General features: G+C 42.3%; 1 protein-coding gene across 2 annotated transcripts in view; it reads right to left on the reverse strand.

Annotated features, from left to right (window-relative positions):
- The window catches only part of CRMP1 (collapsin response mediator protein 1), a 51,991-nt gene that overhangs the window by 14,639 nt on the left and 14,187 nt on the right, over positions 1-23,165 (reverse strand). For both annotated transcript variants that reach the window (XM_039728935.1, XM_039728936.1), the window contains exons 2-7: positions 18,002-18,090; positions 12,549-12,733; positions 10,912-11,076; positions 5,871-5,932; positions 4,181-4,261; positions 949-1,017 (exon numbers count right to left, since the gene is read on the reverse strand). In XM_039728935.1, the coding sequence (XP_039584869.1) occupies positions 949-1,017; positions 4,181-4,261; positions 5,871-5,932; positions 10,912-11,076; positions 12,549-12,733; positions 18,002-18,090 (651 nt within the window). The remainder of the gene's footprint in view (positions 1-948; positions 1,018-4,180; positions 4,262-5,870; positions 5,933-10,911; positions 11,077-12,548; positions 12,734-18,001; positions 18,091-23,165) is intronic.

Here is a 23,165-nt window from a genome sequence, read left to right on the forward strand (position 1 = left end):
AGGGAATGAGGCACAGCCTCTGCACTGCAGCACTAAAGCTGAGCAAAATTCCCTTCTGAAAACTGCAAATGCAGATTTTCCTGAGGCCCTTGTTTTCATTAAAAGGAAACAACTCAATCCTTTTAGAATAATTTTAGTAGAAGTTAAACAGCAAAATGAAAAAATACATAAACAGTCCAATAGAAGAATGTGACCAATTAAGCTGATTCCTTTTGCCTTGGGGAGAAGTTAAATAAAGATCTGCAAACCACAACAATCTCTTCAAGTTCAGCCTCAAACCCCCAGGACGTCGTCTCTTTAGTCTTCTAGGAAAGCAGCCACTTCCCACTACCGCCCTCCCCATCCCATTAACGGTCTGAGCTGTGTACTTTAGGGGGCATTCTCATGTCTCCACATTTTCCTTGGCATTAAATAAACCCTTTCCAGATGCCTGAGATGATCCACACCAGAGCTCAGATTTTATTATAAGGGAGTTGCTTAAAACAAGCTGCCTCACAGCAATTTTCCATTCTCACGTATTTGCATCTCTACAGCCTGCATTTCTGACACCATATATCTGCCAGCATGAAAGTAGATCTGCATGTGGGAGTATGCCTATGCACAGTATAGATGCTATAGTTTTCAGCCAAAGCATTTTAATAAATGCAGTTACTCAGGACTAACCCTCAAGCTGCACTGCTGATTTTGAGCCTGATAAGCCTATTTTTTTGTCATCACAAATCGAAACACAAAGGTCACACTTAAATACATGGACATCCATGCCCGGGGCAGCAGGAGCTGAGACTCCTGAGTGCACAAGGACACGCTTATCCCTGGACTCAGGGAATGCACCTGGCTGCAGCATCCAAAGGGCTTTTCAGGCAAACAAACATGTTGAAAGGACCTGAACTTTTCAGACTTTGATTAATACTGGAAAAGGCAATGGGAGAAGCAGACATCTGGCCTTACCTCTTCTGGCCTGCTCAGGGCATGTCCCTCAGGTCCAGTGATTCCCATCTCCAGAATACGCTTTTGTTCCTGCAATGTAAGAGATAAATGCTGACCCAGCTCCAGGATGAGACCTGTGCACCCAGCATCCTCAGGGAGATGAACAGCCACATGGTCTGACTGCCCCTTTCAGTCAGTGTAAGTGCAGCTGCAAAGCCCACTGAACACTGAAAACACTGGCTCTAAACTGGTGCCATGCCACACCAGCACAGCCAGCAATGCTCTCTGTTGTGTGACTGAGCATATTTGTGCCCCAAGCCATTGGTCTGCACCATCAGAAACCTCCTCTGCCCTCTGGAAAGTCCTACTTGACACCACAACACCAGCGCAGGGAATGGGCTGCAACCAATACACTAAAAGGTAATTATGGGTACTTCCAGCCTGCCATTCCCTATTTACTTGCTCAAGTTCCTCTCTGGTTGCAATCCACAAAGCACCTTCTTAAACCTTCAGCATTGCTGACACGTTCAGTTTTCTGTAACACTTTCTTCTTATACAGTGAATCACTAAAATTATGCTTTTATAAAACAGAACAGTGCCCTCCAGTTGCAATGGGGACCAATGGGGACTTGTCAGAAAAATAATCTGCACTATCCAGCTTCATAGCAGTGAGATATTTTTTTAAATAGAAAATTAAGGCCTAGCAGTGTTATTGGAATAAATCTCCCTTTTTGCAGAAACTGGTGGTCAACCCCTTTTTCATCTGAGACTGGTCCAGGCCTGACAGCAGTGCAGAAGTGGGACCAGCGCTGCTACTGTACCTCTGACCCTAGCCTGGCCTGGCCTGCCCACAAGGCTCTAATGAGCCCAGCTCAACAATGTAATGGCTCTGTGACACAGAGAAATGTCCCCTAGAGACCAGGAGGAAGTTACTGAACATATGTGAATGGATCAACTAGTAAATATCTGATCCCAGGTCCCTGAGTGTGAAAAGCTCACACATTACCAACATACTCTAGTAAAGCTGAAAAAGTTAACATTCATATATGCTTTAGCCTTCATTGCTATCAATCAAGGCTGAAGAGGCATTAACAGGAAACACATTAATCTGACTGTGTAAGAACATTTTGGTTAGACAAACATAAGGTTTCATAGGTGTTATTAAAAACAGCTGTTCTGGATCATTAACACACCACTCTGAACAGTGCCAGTTAAAGACATCAGATAATTAAAATACCGCAATAAAATGAAGTTACAGCCATGTAAAAAAATAGCACATTGGCACAGAATAGATACACAAAGTAGGACAGATTTGCATCTTGAAGGAAGTAATAAAATCAGATCACATGATAAATTACCCTCTGTAAGAGGACTTGATAGTGCTAATTAACTAGAATATTTGTTTGACAAGATCAAATTTGTATTTTTACACAGGGCAGTCCTAAAAAGCCTATGTGCAGGCAGCTTTCTTTTCATTATCCAAATAATTCTTCTACGTAAAAGCATAGAAAAAGACTGATTTTATGAAACATAGCAATGGTGAACAAATAAGTTGATGTATAACATAACTTACATTTATTTACTGCTTCCCCTTTATCTAATAATTTTTCTGTCCTGTTTGTTCATATTCCATGGCTGTATATTAAGGCTGACCAGAAAAAAATGTAACTGAAATAGATTTCTATCAAATATGCAATTCCACGAGTGCGCCTTGATTTTAATGGGCAATGTATCAAAACACCACAGATGCCATTTGATTTGTTTTATTTTGCCATTCCTACAGTAATATTGACTTAATCATGCTTATTAATAGTCATTTTAATTCTACTAGATATTTTATGTTGTATTAAAATTATAAATCATGTATTTAGTAGTTTTTATTCATGCTAAACTTCATGAGAAATCAGATTTTTCCCCTCTTAAATCCAAATGGGGGTTGTCACCTAGTTTCAGTGGTGGAAGGACATGACCACACTGTATGTGCCTACTGACTCCTCACTAGTAACTTTTGATCCCAGTGGTTATTTTGGTCAAAGTTAAAGGCAGATCTCAAAGGGGGTAAATTCTAACCAGGCAGATGGAGATGTGTTTTTCTCCCAGAGGGAAAAACAAAATACACCCAAGGCAAGAGTTCTTATACACTGCCCAACAACTCAAACATCCCCTTGACGTTCTCCCTTAGACATGAGACAAGGTGGGTTGCCTTGTCCAGATCTCAAAGACAGCTTTAGCTGCTGTAATTTCCTTGTCAGCTCTGCAGCCCAGTCCTTAGCAGATAAGCCAGCAGATAAGCAGCTCAGCAGATAAATCAGATGGCTCACTCAGATCCTCACTGACCTAAGAGGGGCTCGATGCACGTACGAGAGATCAGGGGAGTGAGACATCTCTGCAACAGCCTTCAAAGATTCATCTGTCATAAATGTAGCGTCAAAACAACACCCACCCAAACCTGCCCCTTCTGTTTCAGAGGGGGATCCTGGCCTCTGAAAGCCCAGTGGGAGGTTTGCTATCAACTGCTGTCCTTGTGTTGCCTCTTTCCATGTTTTGGCACTGATCAGACCATGATCAGTCCAGAGGGAGAACAGCAGCTCCCAGGGCACTTGACCTGCAAGGACTGCACTGGAGGTGCAGGGCACTTTAACGGAACATTCTGAACTTGAGCCCAGCTTCCTGGTTCTGAGATGCATCTTCTAAGAGCATGGATTATACTTAAACACACATTTTTGAAATGTCAACAAGATCACAGTAGTTCTTATTCTCAAACTTCAGAGGTTTATAAGAATATTCTCAAAAATAAATAGGTCTGTGAGCTTTAATACCTGTTCCAAACTCACTGTGTTGCTTATGCTGATAGCTGCAGCAAAAGACTTTAGTATAAAGCTTTCAGATCTTCTTTTTGTACCCAAAATCTGTGAACAAGGCTTTACATTATTCTGCTTTACTCATGTCTGCTGGATTCAGAAGAAATCTTCTTGCTTCCTTCTGCCCTCCTTATCTAGTCCTCATCTGCTGCCAAGGCAAGGAGCTGCCTGGACCATTGCCCTGTCTCAAGGATGTTCTGCCAATTAATGCAAAAGGATCCCCATTCTCTCATCCTAGACTTTATACCAACGGTGTGCAGGGCATCAGGTTCAATTAAGTCTCTTTCCAGGGAGTTCCCTTCTTCCTACCCATTCTCTGACTGGCCTATTTAGTTTCTCCTCTCTTGTATCTGCCATCTCACAAAGTGAAGCAAAAATGATGGTTCACTCACCTGAGCTATCAAGTCTCCATTTTCAGCATGGACCAGGATAACAGCCCCAAGACTCTTTAGAAAGGTAAAGGCTTCATAAAGCTGCAGGTAGTACAAAGAAGGAAACACTGCTGAATAAGGAAAACACATTACTTAAAACTCAGACCTCTTCACCTCAGTTTTGTACTTTCTATGCTGGTAATTATATTGGTAAATAGTAAATGATCTCTTTTCTATACAGAACCTGAGCTTCACTGATTGGTGCTGACTTACCCACCCCTGTAAACACCATCTGCACCAAGACAAGGTCAACAACCCCAAACAGGGCTGAATTTCCCTGGGACACAGAGTCTGCCCCAGCCCCTGCAGGGCCACCTCCCCATGCCTTCTCACACAGGGCTAAGTTTAGTAGCCCTTTAGTTCTGTAGTTTTAGCAAATGTAAAATAGAATTATTGCCACGTACTACAGGCACTTTTAGTATGGTTAGAACATCTCTTTTCTGAAGTGCAGGCATTTTGCACCACGTTGTTAGTGCCATCACTGCTGAGCTTTCAGCAACATCTTTAATTCAGACATTAAAAGTTGCAATATTTTCTCTAGAGCATCCTTGTTTGTTTTTTTAATTGCTTTCTAAGATTCAACACCCAACCCTAAAAAAGGGAAGTAGTTGATCCTTTTGCTTTTACTGACAGTTTCTGAGCACACATCTACTGAAACACAGTTCCCTTCCCAAAAGCTATTCAGCTTATGTGTCTCTTTTTTAAACCAGACTTCAGTAACATGGGAGCCCAGTTTTCAAACACAGATAAAATATGGAGACAAAGGTTCTTCAGTGTCTACTTTTGCACTAGGGCACTTCAGGCAGCATTGGATGGGCTGTGATATACATCTTGCAACATGGACATACAAACAAGGTAACAGCCATTAGTCCAGCCACACATTAAACATTTTGGCAACTCCAACAGGGATTTGAATTTAAGGCACTGCCTGTCAGAGAATATGTATAAATTTTTATGTCTAAAATTCCAATTAAAACCACATTTATTGGAGGTGTAACAACAGTTAAATAACAACAGTTATTTAAGAGACCAAGAGCTGTAGCTCTGGGAATAAGTAAGACAGAAACATTTTATCAACTGAATAAGCAAACATTATTATTACTAACAGATGCCATTGTCCATTTACAGTGGCCTGATATGAATGAATGGGAAAGCTGAAGAGTCTGGAATCTGTAATGAGCTCTGGACAAACAAGCTCATTGTTATCTCCAGCCCTAATGAGAAAAGGCCACCTCCCCCAAAGAGCAACTCCATTTAGCTGCTTACACAACCAAGAAACTCTTGAAGCCTCAGAACTGCCACTGCCTCGAGTGCTTCATCTTTTTCTCCCTCTCTGACCTAGAGTCCTTGAAAGGTTACTGCAAAATAAAATGAGTGAAATCCTGAGCAGAGCTGAGTGGCTGCAATGTTGGGAGACACCAGAAGATCTCTACAGAAGGTGAATGCCATACACTTGAAGAAACACATGCAGGTGTTCTGCCCAGCTCAGAACTGACCCTCCAGAGAGTAAACCACCACTGCACATTTCTCCCAGTGCCAATCAGGCCAATGAGAATGTTTCTCTGGGATTCAACCTTAGCAACTCCTCAGGTGTTGGGAGATGAGAAAAGAGAGGACAGATCACAGCAAAGAAAAGCATTCAGAGCAGTACCTGGCTGTCGGACATTTGGTAGAGATCTTTGTACGCCATGTAGACTTGAAAAGAGTTCACACCTGTTCCAAGACAAAATTCAAAGGTGTTGCCATGTAAGTGTATTCTTAGATTGCATTTGAACAAAAACTTCAGGAAAAGTAAGTAATAGAGTACGTCTGGACTAGGCTTTTCACTAGTGATTCCCAAAAATCAAGCATGGCTTCACAGCTGCATTACAGCTGCTAGGACTAGAAGCCTGGATGCCCTCTATGCTGGGGGAATTTTTTGGCTGCTGTGGGTAGCCTGTGTTCATCCCTGGAGTAACCCAGCCACCACTGCAAAGAGCATTGCTTGTAACCAAATCACAGACAAGCAATGGTGGCTAAAGCTAGCATGTAAAGATTGTGAAGTTTAAAAAAATCTTGTGTAAGGTTCTGTGAATCAGCGTTTTTCTTTGTAGGTTTCCTTAGTATTCAGGAAAACATTTCAGCTTGATCTAAACTGTGCTTTTTGGTAGATAAAACTTCTGGTTAGGTTCCCCCAAAGTGCTGAGAAGGTGTAACTAAGCTTAGCTGATGGTAGACACTGGGAAGGAGTGGAGACAAAGCCTGAAACAAGTTTCATATGCAGCTCACCACACCTCTTCTTCTGCCTTCCAAAGAATGAAGGATTTATGCTGGCAGCCATAAAAATCAAGAAAGACAATCGTTTCAAATTTCAGAAATCCATAAGAAATGCTAGTGTTGAGTGTCAGTTGTCAATAACCCCCTGTATTCAAATCCCCATGCGTTGCTATTTATTTCAAAGATTTGGTTATTTACATGGCTTTGTATTCTTACAGAATACAACTTACAAATGTTTTCTGTTCATAATCTCTGTACATATGAATTCATATTAGTGCATATATTTGTCTTACCTTTTAGTCTACTGCCAAGACCCCCAGTTTGGTCCAAGGACCAGTATTGTACTTTTCTAGCTCAAAAAAAAAGAGTAAATTCTAAGCTACCTAAACTGTGTATGCTGCATTTCAAAATGGCTGTGATGAAAACTGTGTTTCCTTGGGCAAGAAGAAAATGTTCCTGTTGTTCATGTTGTCTACATGAATGAATAAAATGAATAAACCTCTCTGATGAATATATAACTCCTTCATGAGTCTAGAATGAGCAAATACATCCTCAAGCAGAGGGTATGACTGCTCACACACACACACACACAGAGAATTCATTTGTTTACAATTACAGCACTAAAATACCCCAGCATACAAGATAAAACATTGAAATGATCCCTGGTATTATGTCTTCCTGCTAAGTCCAGGCAGCTCAGAGAGAAGCACAAAGCAGGAGCTGGCCCCTCCTTGCTGACTTCCACGCTGAACGGCGGAACCCTGTCAGCCCGTAAACCCATCCTTTCTTCCCATTGTCCTATTTATCATGTTCTCAGAAGACACATACAGCCTTTACTAACTGTAATCCCTCCCTCTACTCCTCATCACAATTTCAAAGTACTCAGTACTTGCTTATTTCAAAACCTGAGCTTGGCTGGGCCTTCCCTGGGGCCGATGCTTGCAGCCTCGTGCCCTGAGCCCCTCTGAGTGCTCACAGCAGGGCCCAGCACACCCACCCCACCTGCCTTAGAGCAAAGCTCCATTTTCTCTGCACAAACCCTCCCCATGTGTCAGATGTCAGCTGCACCCAGGAGCCAGCTCCCTGCAGGGTGCCCGTGCCCACACAAAGCAAGGAGGACGTGTCGGGCCTGCTCCAAGCCATGCCGACTGCCTCGGGTTGGCACGGGACTGACGCCTCGCACGCTTTTCTCTGTGAGCCGAGGGCTGAGGTACCTACTGCTCTCCCTTATCCACCAGGCTCTACCAAAGGTGATTCATTGCATCACAGTCCTGCAGGAGGTAAGGCAGCTTTCCCTGACTGCTGTGGGGGGAAAAACACATACTCTGACCCAAGTAATACGTATTCTCATCCTCTCTCTTTTATTGCCTTGCTATCTTCTTAAGCCCTCTTCTGACGTTGGCAAAATGACTGAGTTTTGCTCTCACTCTGTTTAATGTTCTCCCTGAAATCAATGGGAGCAGAAGGGATCCCAGCAGGGAACCTGCCACAGGATCTTGAGCCTGCTCCTTATGACAGTGCAGAAGCAGAGTTCTCCCTTGTAAACACACACTCACACCCTCAGCTGCCACCAGACACACACAGAGTAGAAGAGCATTTCAGGGGCTGCCTTTACAGCTAACAGGAGAGAGGGTGTGAACAATCCTGCCTTGCAAAGAAAGCACCTATACCAGATACCAAGACAAATAACACAAATTTACATATACAGGTATCCAAGATTAGACTCCTTGCCCTGGCCTGGTTCCTTGACCTACTCATTGGAATTATGCAGCTTTTCAAAAGCCCTGGTCCATGGCCTATTGACCTGAATGCTTAACATCTGTTACACACTACATTCTTGTTAATGTCCTACTACATTCTTGTTAATGTCCTACTTGCTCTCACACTAGGGATACTCTACAGAATCCTCTCCAAATTTTAGGCAGGACTACAGTGTACTCCTGAACTTTCTGAACAGTGACAAAGTCAAAGGAACCAGTGAGGCCCTTGTCAGCAATTTCAGGCTCTTGCTCCTTTGCATATACTGAAGAAGCTCAATCCCAAAATAGCTGCTGAAATTATACAAGTCTGAGTGTTTATAATCAATATTTGGCTCTACAAAATCTTCAGGCACTTCCAAAGCCTGTGTCTCCTTAAATTAGCATTGTATTGATTTAAAACTGATTAATTGTTCAATTATACCTTATGACAAGGCACCTCAACAGCCACTCTGTGAGCTCCCCTGTTACTCATGCTGATTGCATTAGGCACATGGAGCTCTGAAACACAATGAGCTGAGCCCTGTCACTCAGCTCACTCACCCACAATCAGCCAAGAACCAATTCAATCCAGATTCCCAGCTGATGAAAACCAGGGTCACTCCACTGACATCAAGTCTATTTGCACCAGCTGGCTTAAATGTTTCCAATTATCAGGAAATATTACCCATTAATTTGAAAGCCCTTGCCACGCTGAATTATTTCCTATTGTGTTTGTGCATTCATACCCCCTTACCTTGTGTCTCCAACATGGGAGACTAGCTCACACTGCCTGCCTGAGATGTACATGAGAACAAAGGTGACCTCCTAATGCTCTCACCACTGAAGAGGCCACCAAGGCTCCACCATAAATCTCAGTTTAGGAACCAATGAATAGATTTGTGCTTCCCCTGATGACTCCAAGGCAGGTCAGATTTACATAGAAACTCACATTTCAATAGTTAGAGAAAACTATTAACCTAACTGTCTGCACCAGGCTTTTAATGTAAACCCTTGGGCAAATTTAGGAGTGCTGAGCCATATGTGGTCAGGGAGCTCTGGAAAATAATATCCAACCTTTTAAAAAAGGCACAGTATACTTGTCTTGAGAGAACAGTCAGCTAATGCACAGCAGCAGATTCATGTTAATGCTGATAGCAGGGAAACAGCACAGATTTAGCACAACTTGTGTTGACAGATGTCATCACCTTGTAAAAATCCCCTATACTAGAGACCTATGCAAGACCAGCTGCAGTTTCTCTAATTATGTGCAGTCTTGCTGATAGGAGTGTTTTGTTGCCTAAAATCTGGTTACACAGCACATGTACTATTAACATCCTGTGACATGGAATGAACTCCCCCATGCCCATAACCTTTATGGCATCTCAGCAAACAACTGTTCACTCAAAAATAGCATTTTGCTTTTTTTTTCTACTTTGATAGTACATTTCTGTATAAAGAGAACGTTTCACATCTAAGTCAACACTAGCTCTATGCATTACAAAGGATGCTGCATATACATATCACTTAGGTTTCCCAAGAGAAGAGTCATTCTGATTTGCCCATGGAAACCACATGCCATTTCAGAAAATATTCCCTAATTAATATCCATACATTTTCAAGGAAAATAGAAGATGAAAAACATGTGAAAATATATGAGCAATTCTGCAAAGAAAATACAGTCAGGCATAATTTCAAGGACCAAGATCTAAGTTAGGATCTTCTGAAGGCTAGATCCCATTGCCCACACAGAGGTATCTGGTGCCACAAAGATGCCCTCCATATATGAGACTGCCACATTGAGCCTGTGTGTGTGGAAATGCATTTAGGAGAGGTTTCATCTGTGCTATTCTGAATTGGTGGTTGGAGTCCAGGTAAGGTAACCTCTCATGATAGCATCTCACATGATAGTAGGTCTGATAATTGAACACCATAGAAGTGTCAAACCCATAGAAGTGTCTTAGATTCCTAAATAAGTGACTTTTTTTTTTTTGCAAGTGTTGAAACATGGCATCTTCTAGTAACTTCAGGGAAAGCCAGCAGAGAGAAGCACTTGAGAAAATCAGGGCATTTCTTCAATATTAGATACCTAACTTTAGCATCTTTTTTCCTAATAACAGGAATTTTTTCTAAAAATACAGGTATGTTTTATTTACAAAATCAAGCCTCAGCAAGGAAATTATTCCAAGTCACTGCTGTGAAATGAGATCTGGCCTGTAGTGACATTTTCACAGCCCCATGTGCTCTTCATATTTAATTTGAGGCAGCTGAATCAAATCTTTCAGTCTAGTTAAAACCTGAAGCACTACTTTGAAATGTTTCATTTTCTTCATTCATTAAATAGAGAATCTATGGTGACTGGGCTGATTATCCTAAATACTGATCTTTGAGTTTTACCTTCAAAAAAACCTACTTATGCAATGACTTATTTCCACATATACAAGCAAGGATAAAATAATACATTTCTTTATGACAATGTAAGCATCTTAATCTTCCAAATCTACACTGGACAAAGTCATATATATGCACAAAGTTTTAGGTCCATTTTGCACAGCAGCAAGTGAAAAAACAAGTTCAAGGTAGTGAAGAACCTTAGCCAGCATAGCCAGTGCCTAAGCATTCATTAAAATACTTGAAAATGTCACCTCCATATGATATTTCAATAAAAGTAAAGAATATTACTACATTTCACTCACTAACCTTTGTCTTGCACGAGTACTTCCAGCTCTTCTCGAATCCCATCATACCAGCTGGTGATGTCCACATGGAGAGCATAATCACAACAGGATTTGGTATCAGCTGCCTCATGCCACTTCTCAAAGGAGGTCAGTAAACTAGATCCAGGTTCTGGAAGCACATGATCAACTGAAAAAGAGATTGTTAAAAAAGTGTCTGTTAGCAGGACAGCATGCACACTGTTCAGATTTACCCAGAGTGAGCAGTCCTGCAGCTCCTCAGCCAGAACAGCAGCCTTGGAGGCAGCCTGTGTGCTGACTGTAACACTGGGGTGTCAGCCAGGTCCTGCTGCAACTTTGTGAACAGGCCATACTAAAGATGAGTCTGGCAACCTGCTTGGTGCAGCATCAATAGACACACAAAGGAGGAGCCAAACACCTCACAGTTTAGCAAACATTGGTGTTTCCCCTTACTGTATTGTAAGAGACCATAGGTTCTGGCCCTCACTGTAGTTCTTGTCTGATGTGTACATTTCTATGTATTTCACAGTAAGCACAATAATTAACCAGTGCCTCACAGTCACTGAACTGGCCCACTCTGCCCTACCAACACATCAGTGCAGATGTTCAATGTTTTCTCAGCAGCCAAAACTGGGAATACAGCCAAAGGTTTGAACTGGAGTGACATTGAGCACAAACACTGTCACACTATACAGTCCATTGAATGCCCTGCCTCTCCCCTGCCTCAAGGCTTTCTGCCTCTAAGGGTGCCACACCATCCACTGACACCAAGGCATGACTACTTATGCATAGGTACTCCTCTCTGCAGGGCTAGTTAGTATGAAAACAAATCAACATGGGCTTACCAGTGCCACCTGCAAGCCTAACTCTGCACAGGAATACTCAACTGAAGAGCACAGACTGAAAAAAATTATTAACAAAAGGAATGAACAGCAGTGCATTTTGTGCCTATGGCCAAAAGAGTCTTTCAGCTGATGCCTGAATATGGGTAATAGGTAACACCAAAAAATCCACATCCCAATTCAGTGGGAGTAAAACTCCACTGGGAAGCTCCTCTCCACAAGGAAGCCAAGACAATTTATGGCACCTGAACAATTGCCTCACAACATCTAACCAAAGTCAAGTCATGGCAGAAGGAAAGAGATAAATCTTGTCCCACCAGCTGTAGACAGAAGAAGAGTCTTTAACAACTAGAAACACTTCTTTTCACCAACAAAGATGTTCCTCTGGGACCTCTATTAAGGTCTTCCTCAATTCCTGCTGCCAAATCCAAGTTCATAAAAAAGCATATCTTCTTATTTCTATGCCTCTTGAAATGGCAGTAGGTGGGAACAGCAGATCTTTGTCAGATTTTCTGTGCATATACTTACAGAACTACCTACACTGCTTCCCAAAAATCCCAAGATTACATACATTATCCCTCAGTGCTTGTTCTGTATTTCAGAGGAAAAGCCAAGAGACAATTCCACATGCTGGTATTTCTTTCTGAGGATAGGTTCATTTTCAGGCCAACCCTGGTTAACAATGATGAATGGATCTCAAACACAGTGCCCAGAAATTTGAAGATTCATTGCAGTAGAACTCAGAAAATCAGAATGAAGCCTCTGGTACCCATCCCCACACAGCTCTGCTGGTACTCACTGATCATGGTGGTGCCCCCTGCTAGTGCTGCTTTTGTGCCTTGATAGAAGTCATCAACAGCAGTCATCCCCTGGTAGGGCTTTTGTAGATAAGTGTTGACATCTATTCCCCCAGGAATAACCATGCGCCCATTAGCCTCTATGGTCTTGACTCCTCCAGGAACAATCAGATTCTCTCCTATTTGCCTGCACAGCAAGGAAAGCCAGTATTACTTTATTGGAAAAGCACAGAGGACAAAGCTATTTGAGGCATGTAGGGGAGAGGGAGCCTGGGCCCATACAGCAGGAGGTGGGCCCCAAAGGCAAGGTGAAGCTCAAGCACACGCTCCCTCTGTCCTGCCCAGCACAGCAGAACAAAGCAGAGGAGAGCTGACGCGCTGAGCTGTGAGCTCTGTTTGCTTTGCACGGCTCTAGTGGCCAATAAAGGAGCTGTAATGCACCAGCATTAAAAATTGATTATTTTTATATGATGTCTATCTTTAAACAATTCAAATTATGTACACTTAATGCTCTCTTGGGGGCTCCAGTTTTGTATATTAAGTTCTTGAAAGAAAATAGGAAAACATAGATCAAATATGGGAGCAAGCTGGAATTATAAAAATATATGGCAGAAGCAAAAGGCATATAGTAATTTTATAATTACTTTGTCATCATGAATGCAAATTTATCCTTAAAAAGAAATTTAAAGATACAGAAATACACAGCTAAGAGACCTAAATATGTTTAATCTACCGTATCCCATATTCTTCATCCTCGTCTTGAAGTTAAAAGTCAGTGAAACATTCTGCATAACTATGTGGAAAAATTATAATTAGCTGTTGCCATCTTTTTCCCTTCAGGTCTTCAAAGCAGAATATTTTTTTGTCACTATTAAAAATATTAATCTGTTCCCCATACCAACATCAAACTCAAGATATTTATGATCAAAATACTTGTATTCTTCATGGACTCAATTACAAATAAATTAAACTTTAACTTTTAAAGCCACACTAGAATTTATTGTCTACTTTGCATGGTGCCAGACAGGAAGAGGGGTCTGTAGGGAAGCCATGTCTCTGCACTGTTACACCACAATATATTTGGGCTTAGAGGTAACTGTAAGGTAGTTAAAGTTCACTCAGTTTATCTCATATTACAGACACTGAGTCCCTGGTCCTAATTTTCTTTTGTCTGGATAAAACAACTTTTATCCACAGCTAAATAAATACCTCAAACATCTGAGCTGCTGAATCTGTTTCCCCATATTAAAAGGCAACTCCCACCTACAGTTCAAAACACAGCAACTGATTAACAGCCAACTGTGATAAGGTAGAACCAGAAGTGAATATAACTGTTCATTAAAACCAGTGGGAAAAATTTTAAAAAGGGGATAATTATTCACATTGGAATCTGGCCAAACTGGCAGAGTTAATAAACAACCCCAGGAGGTCAAGAATTTGTTTCATATGCTATGCAAAAATGTCACCTCCAGCAACTCGTCTCCCCTGGTGCCCTGGGCTCTGGCTGGAGGGAAGCACAGCCATTCCATGGGCAAATTCCTCATGGGCATCCCAGGATGGGGTCACAGCACTGAACAAATCCAGGAGGGCTAACTCGAGAGAGCTGGCACCTGCATGTCTGGCACCTAACAGTCATCAACATGTGCAGCACTGTCAGAGCCTGTGTGCAGCTGCACGGTGTGAACAACTCCCTGACAAACAGGGAACCAACCTGGATGCAAAATACAGCAGCTGCCCAGCACATCCAAGTGCACAAAAAAGCTGCAAGCAGCAACTCTGTTTTAAAATGTGCCTCACAAAGGCATATCATAAGGCACTGCACCCATGAACAGATTCAGTGCCTGCATAAAATTAGGTAGATCCATGTGTAGTAATGGTGTTGCACTAATTTTCGTTAGTCAAATCTATCCCCAAGATTTTAATCAGAACAACCCTTTACCTTTGTAAAGCATTTATGTGGCTAAGAAATGGAACTGGGAAAAAAATTAACTATGACCCATCTCCTTTGAGTATGTCCAAGAAGTAACTGAACTTCAAGTATTAACATACCTTCTGAGAATAATATTAATAAAAACCTTCACAAAAAAAGCACTTAATTTTTATTTTATTCCACAATCAGTATCTACCAATTTCCTCTTCAAGAAGACACGTCCTAACAAAGTGAAAGTGTGCTAACTATATATTGAAATTTTTTGATGATTCAGTGCTCATTATTTTCAGTGTATGGTTGAGTAACAACTTAGCTGAAATTATCCATGTTGAAGTGACACAGGACCAAAGGCCTTTGTGGATGATGCTGCACTACTATCTGTCAGAAACCTGCCTCATCTCTTGCCCTGGCATCAAGATCTCAGCTGAAATTATCCATGTTGAAGTGACCAAAGGCCTTTGTGGATGATGCTTCACTACTATCTGTCAGAAACCTGCCTCATCTCTTGCCCTGGCATCAAGATTAAGGCTGGGTGAAGTCTGATCTTCACTGCTGCTCAAGGTTATTTTTATTCTGTCCAAGTAGAACAGAGAGTAGGAGATAATGTGACAGGATTCCTGAATTGCTCACTCATTAATGCAAAGTGTATGGGAGCAAGAATAGAGTTCTATTACTTGTGGGTGAAAAAATACAACAGTGCAGATAACTGCATTATAGACTCTGGTCAAATGATTGAGCTGGCTTCCTCATATGTCAGCAACCAGAAAACTCAGACCCACAGAAAGCTGATGCTGTCTGCCATTTTCAGTGGAACAAGTTGGTAAATTCTGTTGTACATGGGCTGATTAAAGCACAACAGAAACAGTAGGCTTCAGCTCTTCCTAAGCTTCATCCAAGGAAGCTGAAAACCTCTCCCAGAACTCTGTGGTGGTGCTTCTGCAGTTATCAAGCCCAGACCTTCTTTAGGCATCTGAAGTTCCCCCTAACTTGACTCATCACTTGCCCAGCTCTGGAGATCATGCCCCCAGTCCCCCACCCTGCCACTTGTTTGTCCCTCCACCCCAGAGGGACCCAACCCTTTCCCTTGGCAGGGATGGAACAGAGTACAGCAAGCACCAGACCATGACCTGTCACTTGGCACAGGGCTCACTTCCTCATGTGATAACAGAGGCAGGAGAGATGTAGGCAAAATACATTATTTATATGCCAATTTAAATTACCAAATATTTTAAATACTATTTAGATAATGGAGAACTGCCTCTCAGCTGCCATCTGAGTGTGCAGGGCTTAAGTTTCAGGTAGGAAAAATCCACATGCACTGCTGCTCCTTGTACCTAGGGAGCCAGTTTGAGCATAGATTGGCAGGAAGAAACATCGACCATCCTCCAAACTACAGCTGATCTTCAAACACACTCAAGGTTACATCTGCTTTCCTCTCTGCAGAATGATCTGCATTAAAAGCATTAAAATACCCAAATCTTTTCATTAGGTTGCAAGAGAAACCCAACCCTCTCTTCTCCAATCAGTTTTTATTTCAGAGTGAGAAAAATAACCCAGATCTTTTATAGCCTGGTAAAACCAGGACACTGCTGCCTATTCTGGGCTGAGTGGTTTGGTGTCTGCTCCATTCTGTGTTAGAATTCTGTATCATCAGCAGGTTCTGCAGCTGGAAAGTTGTAGCATGAACTGAAATGAGGATGACTGAGTTTCAAGGTCCAGCTCCAAACAAGCTTGAGCCACATTTAACAATGATGTTAAATATTCAGACACAATGTGCCGGCAGTTCCACCTGAAGAAACTGAGAGACCAAACAAACCCAGAGCTTTCTTAGGTTGCAAAATTTATCATCTGAACACAGTAAGAACCCAACCCCATCTCCTAGCAGGCTGTCCTCACAAATTATTTCAGAGCAGGACTTCTTGCACATTTTTCAAAGAAAAATCTTGGGTCATCTAAATCTAGGGCATCAGGCATAACTCAGGGTGCTAAATAGAGAACTTGCCTCCTTGGGCGAAGATAAATGCTTCTTAAAAATTAAGATCTTGCCTGTCTGATCATTATTAACCCTAATTAGCTTGGGCAGCTGAGATACTTCCTGGAGGTATGGATCCACACACGGATTTCAGAGGGAGTCTATGTACTTAATAAGGGCAGGTGAAAGACTGGCATTGCTCACCTGCCTACTAACTACCACTGCATTTCTGGAATCAAAGCCAAAAATTCACAGCAGTTTCAGGCTCTCAGCATCTCATGCATTTAGTTGTTTAAATAGTTCTGATGCTTACGAGTGTTAATAGAATATTTGCACATGAACTAACAAAACCACAGAAAAACTCAATAAAAAATACACATCAAAGAGACTACAACTTGGCTTACTATTGCTTTAAAAATAGATACATGTTCAAAATTTTGTGTCCTCTCCACTTTTGCCACTTCAATTAACACTACAAATGGTAAGGCTGAGCAAAGTATTAAAAAGAAAACTGCACAGTCCATGGATGAAAGTATTCAGATTTTTTTCTGTTATAATAACCTGAATCATAATAACATATGCAGTCACAGATATATAAAGAATTGGACTTTTAATCTGATGTTAAAGAGCTCTGAAAGGAGTTTAAGGAGCTCTGAAAACAAGTAGGCAATTAATTATTTACCAGATAACCATAATTATATTTCTGTGCATCAAATTGTAGCCACTGGAGACGAAGCTTCTTAGGTCACTAGTGAAAGTGTTTAGCAACCATGGAAAGGGCTTTGATCCTTGTGTACATCACAGTGCTCATACACTACATAACTTTGCAAACCTTAGAGACCCTCATCTCCACTTAGCCAAGGCAGGACCAGCAGAGCACATGGACATCTCTGTTACAGTTTCCCAGGCTATCAGTAACACATATTTCAAATTTTTCACCTAACAAATACTTTCCCAGTTCCTGTATTTTATAGCCTGATAAATCAGGACTTTCTTTCTAATTGTGTAACAATGCATAACAACATTATAGGAACAGAACATGCTGTGGTTCAGCATTAACCAACAGGCAACTGTGACATGGCAGGTCCTCATTTGCACCATGCAACATGGGGCATATTTCAGATTTCTGTGCTCTACAAGCCTTAAGAGCATGGCTGCAATTGCACTGATTAGGTATAGGGAGAAAAGCTGTAGAGAGTTTTCTGCCATTCATGGACTCAAAAGGTTTCCATTGTCCTTACCATTACTTCTTTTCTTGAGAGTGCCTACTTGCCTTAACTATTTCGGAAGAAACTGTGATTGAACTGTTCGAAAAGCAAATATCTTCAATTTACAGCAAAGACATTTTCCACTTATCTAATCTTAGTGAAGATAAAATGGCAGAATTTAATAATTAAACACTCCTCAACTACAGTCTCACATTTAGAGGTCACTGAGATTCTGCCCACAAAAGATTTTAAGTCAGCAAAAGAATTTAAGTCAGTACTATGAAGAAATCACAGTAGTCTATGCTAACATGCATGCAAAAAAAGCAATATTTAATAAAAACCAACTTTATAAGTCCATCTTCAAGGTACAGGTCTGCATAGAAGGAGTGGTCATCATTGATAATTCTTCCACCTTTAATGAGCAGTCGGTCACTCTGGAGAAAAAAAAAGGGAAAATATGGGTTTGTCAAAATAAATAAACATAATACCATATATATGATAACCAATATGCTCATATTATAAAGAAAGCCATTAATATCAAACACTACTCTATATAAAGGTGGGTTCATGTGGGTACACAGAAAGTGGACAGGATAGTTTCATTGATCATTTCAGTGGATATGATAGTGTCATTCTATTTCAGGAGAGTTTCAGTTTATTCCTGACTTTTGAAACACGAGACCTCATCGTCATCTCAGTTCATTTTGCTCAAAGCAGCAATCACTGCACATAGAAACACCTGAAATACCACTGCATCCCCCTTTTACCACCCCACTGCACAAGGGCCAAAAGGGAAAGAGAAGCCTGCAGAAGCTGCCCAACACTGCAATGGCCAGGCTGAGCTCACTTGGCACCCTTGGCACCTCTGGAAAAGTAACCAAGCTTTGAATGGGGAGGCACAAGGTCCTAAGAGGCTGCTTAGCCCTGCCACTTAGAAATTCCTCATCAGGGTAGCTACTTCAACACCAGCTCAGCAGGAGCAACTCCTGTGCAGCAGCCAAGTGACACAGCCCACAGCTCCTGTCTCCTGTACTGTGGTACAGACCCACAGCTGAGCACAGTTGGTAGTGAGCATGAAGAATTCATTGTAATCAATTTGTGACTTCTGCAGGGCAAAGGCTCTTGGTGAATCGGGCACACTCTGTGCTGAGACTGCCCATGTCATATCTCACTCACTCCATGCATGAGAACAGAATGCAGGCTCCAAAGTTTGGTTCACCTGAAATATCATACAAACAGCACAAAGACCCACCCCCTCCTGGTATTTTCTAAAGTGCCAGGAAGAAAACTTTTTTTTTTCCAAGAAGGACTGTTCAAAATATCCAGTCTGCAAGAGTTACTGTTCACAACAGTTGTCTGCTTATATTCTTCTCTATGCAAATGGTTCTATTCTGCTCTCAAAAACTACATTTTATAGGAAACAGATTTTACCAGAGCATATTTCAGAAAACCAGTACTTAAACTCTCTTATTGAAGATGTCATACTGGAAATGCCAGCCTCCTACCACCTACCCAAAGATAGGGCAAGTCCATAACTCTTCTGACTTCAGCGGGGGTAGTTAATCTTCCTCACAGCAACTATGGGGCTGGATTTGTGCTGGAAACAGTGCTGATAGCACAAGGATGTTTTAGCTGTTGCTGTGCAGAGCTTAGAGAGTGAACATCTCTGCTCATCACCAGGAAAGAGGCTGGGTGAGCACAAGGAATTGGGAGTGGAGATAGCTGGGACAGCTGACCCAAACTGACCGAAGGGATATTCCATACCATATGGCATCATGCTCAGCAATAAAAACTCAGGGGGAGTTTGATGGGGGGAACACTGCTTGGGGAATGGCTGGGCATCAATAGGAAGGTGGTCACCAACTGTATTGTGCATCACTTGTCCTTCTTTGGTTTTTTAATCTCTCTTTTTTATTTTCCTACCAATTGCATTGTTATCATTGCTATTATTATGATTATTCTATTTCAATTATCCAAGTGTTTTGATCTCAACCCAAGAGTTTTTTCACTTTTACCCTTCCAATTCTCTCCCCCATCCCACAGTGGGGTGGGCTTGGGGACAACTGAGCAAGTGGTTGTGTGGGGCTGAATTGCCCGCTGGGGTTAAACCATGACAAGTACATAACACTTTTGGAAAGAATTTTACCAAGTGACTGTGAATGCTGGAAAACTCTTAAAGCAGTCAGAACCATTTTTTCCCATTCATACATAAAAATAGCCATTTATTATAAATTATTTCCTTGGCTCACCAGACAATAACTCAGAATCTCCAGTTTGTCCATGTTTTATACTACTTAGTCCAGATTCAATTCCTGCTTTAATTACAGCATGACTCAGGCATATAAACTATGAATGTCCTGAGTTCCCACTTTAGAAAACAAACAAGTTGATATATTCTTAATCTACAAAACCAGAACAACAAAACAAATAAATTTCTAAAAAAACTGTTCATGAAAAAGAGCTAAGGCAGAGCTAGGGGTGTTACAATGTAACCTCTGTTATACAATGCACATTTACTTTTTAGCTTGTTCTTGAACAATTTTGCAGGTTCAAAGCTTTTATTGCCCTCTGTATCATTCTAGAAAAAGGAAAAAGGGAGAAACAGACACTTTTAAGAGAGGAAGAAGGGGGGGAAAGACATTTTAAATACAGTGCACAACAAAAGAGTAAGCACACAGCAGGTCTGAAGCTCTTCTCCATGTGCTGCAGAGCCACATGACCTTGGGGGGGGAACCAAGGCACAGAACTGTGATGACATATGTCCCCAGGACCTGCCTCAGACATTGTCACCCTCTCATTAGAGAACAGAGGTGAATGCAAGTCCTCCATCTGGAATTTGCCAGAGCAGGCTCCCTGTTTTCCCCCCAGCCCCTCTATTGTCACTTGTAATTGCAGCAGGACTTGTGAATCAGCAGCAGGAATAGGAATAAGTTACTTGGCCACGTGCTGGCAGTTGCACCTCCTCACTATGATGATTTACTACGATGCCTGCTGACCTGCAGGGACCACCATCTTGTGAGCTCTTTTTAAGCTCATTCAATTGCCTTCCTAAACATTAATACTGTCCAATTATAAGAGGCACAAGCTTACTAATAGTTCCCAGAGCACTGCATCTGTCACTGCTAAGGAGTGAAAACAAGAGGCACAAGCTTACTAATAGAGGCAGGCAGTGTTCCCAGAGCACTGCATCTGTCACTGCTAAGGAGTGAAAAAATCTGCACCCTCATCAAGTTCTACATTTCATTTATTTTAAATAAGGAGAAGATGCATAATAAGTAGAAATAAATGTAACAGGCAAGGAAAATAAAACAGACTAAAAGCTGAAGAGCAGCTCCAGAAAAATAACTGTAGACATAAGGATTTTAAATGTTTTTACATATAGATATAAATATGTAAATAACAAAATTAGGCATTAGAATAAGCTAATCTAAAAAAGATACAAGTGCAGTCTTAAGAAAGAACTCAAGTTATGGAGCCAGCTATTAAACTAGGCCTCGGTCTATAAAGTATTACTGAACATTCAGCTACAAATTCTCACCTTGTTCAAAATTTTGGAGGGTGTGAGAAATTCTGATAGAGAATAAACACCTGCACTTCATAGAGCCTTTGAAAATTTTCATTTTTTACACGTCAGAAGAAAATACAAAAAATTCAGAATTGTTGCAAGAGCCATCCTGCACCTGAGGCTAAGGTTCCTTCCTGTTCCTGGGCACAGGAAGTCATGGAAGACTAGGCTGCCAAAAAACCACACAACCCCAGGTAGACTGCCAAGCCACTGGGGACAGTGCTGTGGAGCCTTGCCCAGCTTTCATGAGAATCTGAGAGCTGTGGAAACATCTCTAGCATGCTTCCATTCCAGCATATCAGCAAATCCAGAAGAAAAATAGTTGTGTTGGAACATCTCCCAGCCAGCTTGATCTGCCAAGTGTAGGACACATTACAGATTGCTGCAAAGCAGAACACCTTGAGACAGATGGTGCTGATGGGCCCCAGCAGCCCAGGTGGGGTTTGGGTGCCCTGTGGACACCTCAGCAGCACACTGTGCCCAAGCAAACCAGCACTGCCTCAAACACCCTGCTCCAGACCAGGGCTGGCTTGTCCTTAGCCAAAGCAGCAGTACCCAATGCCTGGATGCACAGACCACAGAGATGCACTTTCATGAATAGGCTGGAAAAATGACACAAAAATAAATTACTAGAAAGGAGGCACAGATTAATATTGACAAGCAATTTGTTGTATTCTTTGTGAAACAAGATTTCATACAAATGGTTGGTTCACATGCAGTATTCATTCCCTGCTACAGCCTAAGCACAGGCTTCAGGGACAGCCACTGGAGATTGGGTGTGCTTGCACTGGTTTAGGTCACTGGTCCTTGCTGCAGTGAAATCTTGAACAGAAATCTGGGCACACACAGGCTCTGGGAAGTGTATTAACCTCCCTGGGCATGCAGAAGGCTGTGTGTGACATGGGGCCATTTATTTACCAGGGCATGATGTCAGGCAGACTGCTTGCAATTTTCTTACCAAGTGACAAATGTTCAGGTAAACTAGGGACCAGAGTCCTCTTCTCCCCATTTCAGAGGAGAGACACATTCTGCTGTGCCCTGGGGAAAGCAGTGAAGGAAGGGAGGAGTGGCCTGAAGTTCCTGAACTAATCCTGGCACTGCTGACGTGTATTTCTCCTTCCCAGCTGTAATCTCCATGAGGAAGAACACCCAGCTCCCAGAGGTACCCTCAGCCAGTCACTGACCCTCAGGTGCTCATCACTCAGCTCAGGAAGTGACAACACTGTCAGCCTTTCTAGAGTGGCTGCCACTCTTCTACTCAGCTGACAGGTGCCTCAGGCACTGGTTCCCTGCCTGCTGAGCTCCAAGGGCTCCATACCAAGCCTTCAGTGCACTGCCTGGCACAAGAAGCTGCCAGCCCACCTCTTCCCACTGCAAGCCAAAAGAAGCTGTCAGGACCCTCTTCTTGCTCCAGATTGCCAAAGACAGACAGCAGGAACATGGAAAAACAGAGAGGGAGAATTACATTGAACAGTTCATGGGATGCCAAGATGCAAGGGGTAAAAAGCCCTGCTCTCATTGACAAGGGAGATGCAGAAAACACACTGTAAACCCATGCTCCGCAGCCACTGCAGGGTGTGGGAGCCAAGGTGTTTCTTCTCCGCCCATCACTATTGCAATGATGCAACTGCATTGCTGCAATGCTGTTTGCCTCGGAGTTCTGTGCCTGGCCATGACACAGCATCAGCTCAGCCACGATGCATATCTGCTGTGTGCCCTGCAGCTCTGGCACCTCGCGCCTCAGCCCACTGCCGAGTATGATACAGCCATTCCTGCTACTCCCAGCCCTTCACCTTCAAACCCTGCACACTGCTTCCCTGGGGATCTTTTCCTAATCACAGTCTAGCTTCTCCTGCTTAACCTGGCAGCAAAGCTGCAGAGCTTAGTCTGTGACATGACAGCAATTTTCATGGCAGCAGAAGGAGATGCCACAAACGCGGCTCG

Source organism: Passer montanus, unplaced genomic scaffold (genome assembly GCF_014805655.1).
Source record: "Passer montanus isolate IOZ18808 unplaced genomic scaffold, ASM1480565v1 scaffold67, whole genome shotgun sequence".
In the NCBI taxonomy this organism is placed as follows: domain Eukaryota; kingdom Metazoa; phylum Chordata; class Aves; order Passeriformes; family Passeridae; genus Passer; species Passer montanus.